The sequence below is a fragment of the Entelurus aequoreus genome, linkage group LG18, assembly GCF_033978785.1.
Source record: "Entelurus aequoreus isolate RoL-2023_Sb linkage group LG18, RoL_Eaeq_v1.1, whole genome shotgun sequence".
Classification (NCBI taxonomy): domain Eukaryota; kingdom Metazoa; phylum Chordata; class Actinopteri; order Syngnathiformes; family Syngnathidae; genus Entelurus; species Entelurus aequoreus.
Window position 1 is genome coordinate 14,258,823 of NC_084748.1, and position 3,689 is coordinate 14,262,511.

At 38.4% G+C, this 3,689-nt stretch overlaps 1 protein-coding gene across 1 annotated transcript in view; it reads right to left on the bottom strand.

Annotated features, from left to right (window-relative positions):
- Positions 1 to 3,143, bottom strand: part of LOC133633839 (beta-1,3-N-acetylglucosaminyltransferase lunatic fringe-like) — a 23,541-nt gene extending 20,398 nt beyond the window's left edge. The window contains exon 1 of the mRNA XM_062026573.1: positions 2,798 to 3,143. Within this exon, the coding sequence (XP_061882557.1) occupies positions 2,798 to 3,136 (339 nt within the window). The 5' untranslated portion in view covers positions 3,137 to 3,143. The remainder of the gene's footprint in view (positions 1 to 2,797) is intronic.
- Between the last annotated feature and the right edge of the window lie 546 nt (positions 3,144 to 3,689).

The following is a 3,689-nucleotide window of genomic DNA, read 5'->3' on the forward strand; positions in this document are numbered from 1 at the left end:
GCTTCAACAATTGATTCCGTCTGCCAAAAAGGCTGCCATGCATTTGCCTTGTGACTAATTGCATAATAATGAAGCATAAATGACAGAGGTGATGCCCACGAAAGTGAGGCGTGTCTGGGAAGGTGTTACACTTACTCATTGTCAAAAGTATTTGGCCACCTGCCTTGACTCACATATGAACTTGAAGATTCCTAACCCATAGGGTTCAATATGATGTGGGTCCACCTTCTGCAGTTATTACAGCTTCAACTCTTCTGGGAAGGCTGTCCACAAGGTTGCAGAGTGTGTTTATAGGAATTTTCCACTATTATTCCAAAAGCGCATTGGTGAGGTCACACACCGATGTTGGTCAAAAAGGCCTGGCTCTCAGTCTCCGTTTTAATTCATCCCAAAAGTCTTCTATCGCAGCGGTCCCCAACCTTTTTGTACTTGCGGACCGGTCAATGCTTGAAAATTTGTCCCACGGACCGGGGGGGGGGTGGGGGGGGGTATGGGGCGGGGGCGGGAGGGGTAGTAAAAAAAAAATATATATATTTTTTTGTCATAAAGAAATACAATCATGTGTGCTTACGGACTGCATCCCTGCAGACTGTATTGATTTATATTGATATATAATGTATATATTGTGTTTTTTAGGTTGATTTAATTAAAAAAAAAAATATATATATATATTTTTTATTTATTTCTTGTGCGGTTCACGGACCGGTACCGGGCCGCGGCCCGGTGGTTGGGGACCACTGTTCTCTCGGGTTCAGGTCAGGACTCTGTGCAGGCCAGTCAAGTTCACCCACACCAGACTCGGTCATCCATGTCTTTATGGACTTTGCTTTGTGCACTGGTGCACGGTCATGTTGGAAGAGGAAGGGGCCCGCTCCAAACTGTTCCCACAAGGATGGGAGCGTGGAATTGCCCAAAATGTTTTGGTATCCTGGAGCATTCAAAGTTCCATTAACTGGAACTAACTCCTGGAAAAACAACCCCCCACCAAATTTCCCACTCGGCACAATGCAGTCCGAAATGTACACTACCGTTCAAAAGTTTGGGGTCACCCAAACAATTTTGTGGAATAGCCTTCATTTCTAAGAACAAGAATAGACTGTCGAGTTTCGGATGAAAGTTGTCTTTTTCTGGCCATTTTGAGCGTTTAATTCACCCCACAAATGTGATGCTCCAGAAACTCAATCTGCTCAAAGGAAGGTCAGTTTTGTAGCTTCTGTAACGAGCTCAACTGTTTTCAGATGTGTGAACATGATTGCACAAGGGTTTTCTAATCATCAATTAGCCTTCTGAGCCAATGAGCAAACACATTGTACCATTAGAACACTGGAGTGATAGTTGCTGGAAATGGGCCTCTATACACCTATGTAGATATTGCACCAAAAACCAGACATTTGCAGCTAGAATAGTCATTTACCACATTAGCAATGTATAGAGTGTATTTTTTTAAAGTTAAGACTAGTTTAAAGTTATCTTCATTGAAAAGTACAGTGCTTTTCCTTCAAAAATAAGGACATTTCAATGTGACCCCAAACTATTGAACGTAGTGTACCTGGCAACCTCCAAACCCGGACTCGTTCATCAGAAATGTCAACGACTGTATTTGTTGCACAGGTGGCATCCTATGACAGTTCCACGCTGGAAATCACTGAGAGTGGCCCATTCTTTCACAAATGTTTTGTAGAAACAGTCTCCATGCCTATAAGTGCTTGATTTTTATACACCTGTGATTTATTTATTTGTTTACATGTATTGATTAGGATAGTGTATGTCAGTTATAGTCAAACTGTGGTATGTGTACCACGAGTGGTACATGGGCTGTATCTTGTGGTAGGCCAAATAATCAATTAAATATTAAACTATGTATACTATATACTTCAGTACATTTTCTTTTAATATTAATTTTGATATCTCTTTTAGTACAATGTATATTTAACTTTTGTGTGCTGCTATTTTCATTTGATTCAATATTTAAGTTTTATTTTCTTATATTTAAATGCAGTGTTACTGTTCAAACGGTGTGTAATGTTATAGTACACTGTAAAAAAAACAAAACGGTCATCTACTCTACGGCTGCCAAACGAAAACCATAAAATGAAAGTAAAACATTGTAAACCAAATAACGATCAAAAACATTATATTTACAGACATTTTCATGAAACGTTTTGCGGAAAAATATCGCAATTTTACTTGAATTTGAAAGTAATTTAAGAAAACAGAAAATGCTATGTATAATTAATATGGTATTTTTCTGTAAGAAAAATAGAAATATACATAGTTTGTCATTACTGGCATATTACTTAAAATAACAGGCGGATTGTTTATGTACAGATAATGTCTTCAATTCAACAGTTTTATAAACTATTTAAAAAAAGAAAAGAAAAATTACAGCAGAAATTTAGAGTAAATTAACCATAAAAATTTGATTTTTTTTTACAGTGTAGCCAACAATATTAAATATTATAAATATATATTATTTATATTTTTATATTTTATATAAATATAATAAATAATAAATATATATATTTTATATTTATATATTATTATATATTCATATATTTTATATTATTATATATATAATAAATATTTTATATTTATAATTATTATTATTAATATTAAATATTATAAATATTATAAATATTGTTAAATAAAACTACTACCTTGATTTTAATGTATACTTAGGCATGCTACGCTACTGTATTTTAATGTTAGTCATCATGGTGGTTTGAGAAGCACTGGTGTATGTCAAGGTTGACTAAATAGTTGGACAAAATGACAAATATGGTAAAAAAAGACTCACGTTTTGCATATTTCTGGAGATCCAAGTGTCCAGAAGGAGGTCCAGCCTGCTGCGGTGGTATTTGCTGCTGCTTTTCACCGCAACGAACAGGTCGCCCGGGGAGAGAAGCTCCACAGCCCGGGGCGGGGCGCTGCTCCGCGCCGGCCCGCTCACGGCTCTCCTCTCCCGGGTCAGCTGTCTGAAGTAGTCCGTGAAAAGCCCGCGCGTCGCCGGAGGCTCCGCCGCGTGTCCGTCGGCGAGTAACCCGCAGACCAGCAGGGAGGCGAGCGCGACGCGAAGTCCCGCTGGGCCGGCGGACCTCCACATGGCGGCAACGTGGAGGACTTTACCGGACTTCATTCATCCGAGAGAGTCGAGCTTGTGGACTCGACGAAGGGCCCACGGCGGGTTTACTTCACTCAGTGGGCGGGGCTTGATCGCGGGGGAACCAATGGGAGTTTTGAGCGCCTGTTAGAGGGCGATGGAAAAAGGCGGAGACGCTCCTTTAAAGACCCGCGCTTGTCCTAAATCAGGGGTCGACAACCCAAAATGTTGAAAGAGACATATTGGATCAAAAATACAAAAAACTAATTTGTCTGGAGCTGCAAAAAATGAAAAGCCTTATATAAGTGTTATAATGAAGGCAACACATGATGTAAGTGTCTATATTAGCTATAATAGCCTACTATCAAAATGACTTTAAAAGTCTTATATAAGTCTTATAATGAAGGCAACACATGACATAAGTGTCTATATTAGCTATAATAGCCTACTATCAAAATGACTTTAAAAGTCTTGTATAAGTGTTATAATGAAGGCAACACATGATGTAAGTGTCTATATTAGCTATAATAGCCTACTATCAAAATGACTTTAAAAGTCTTGTATAAGTCTTATAATGAAGGCAACATAT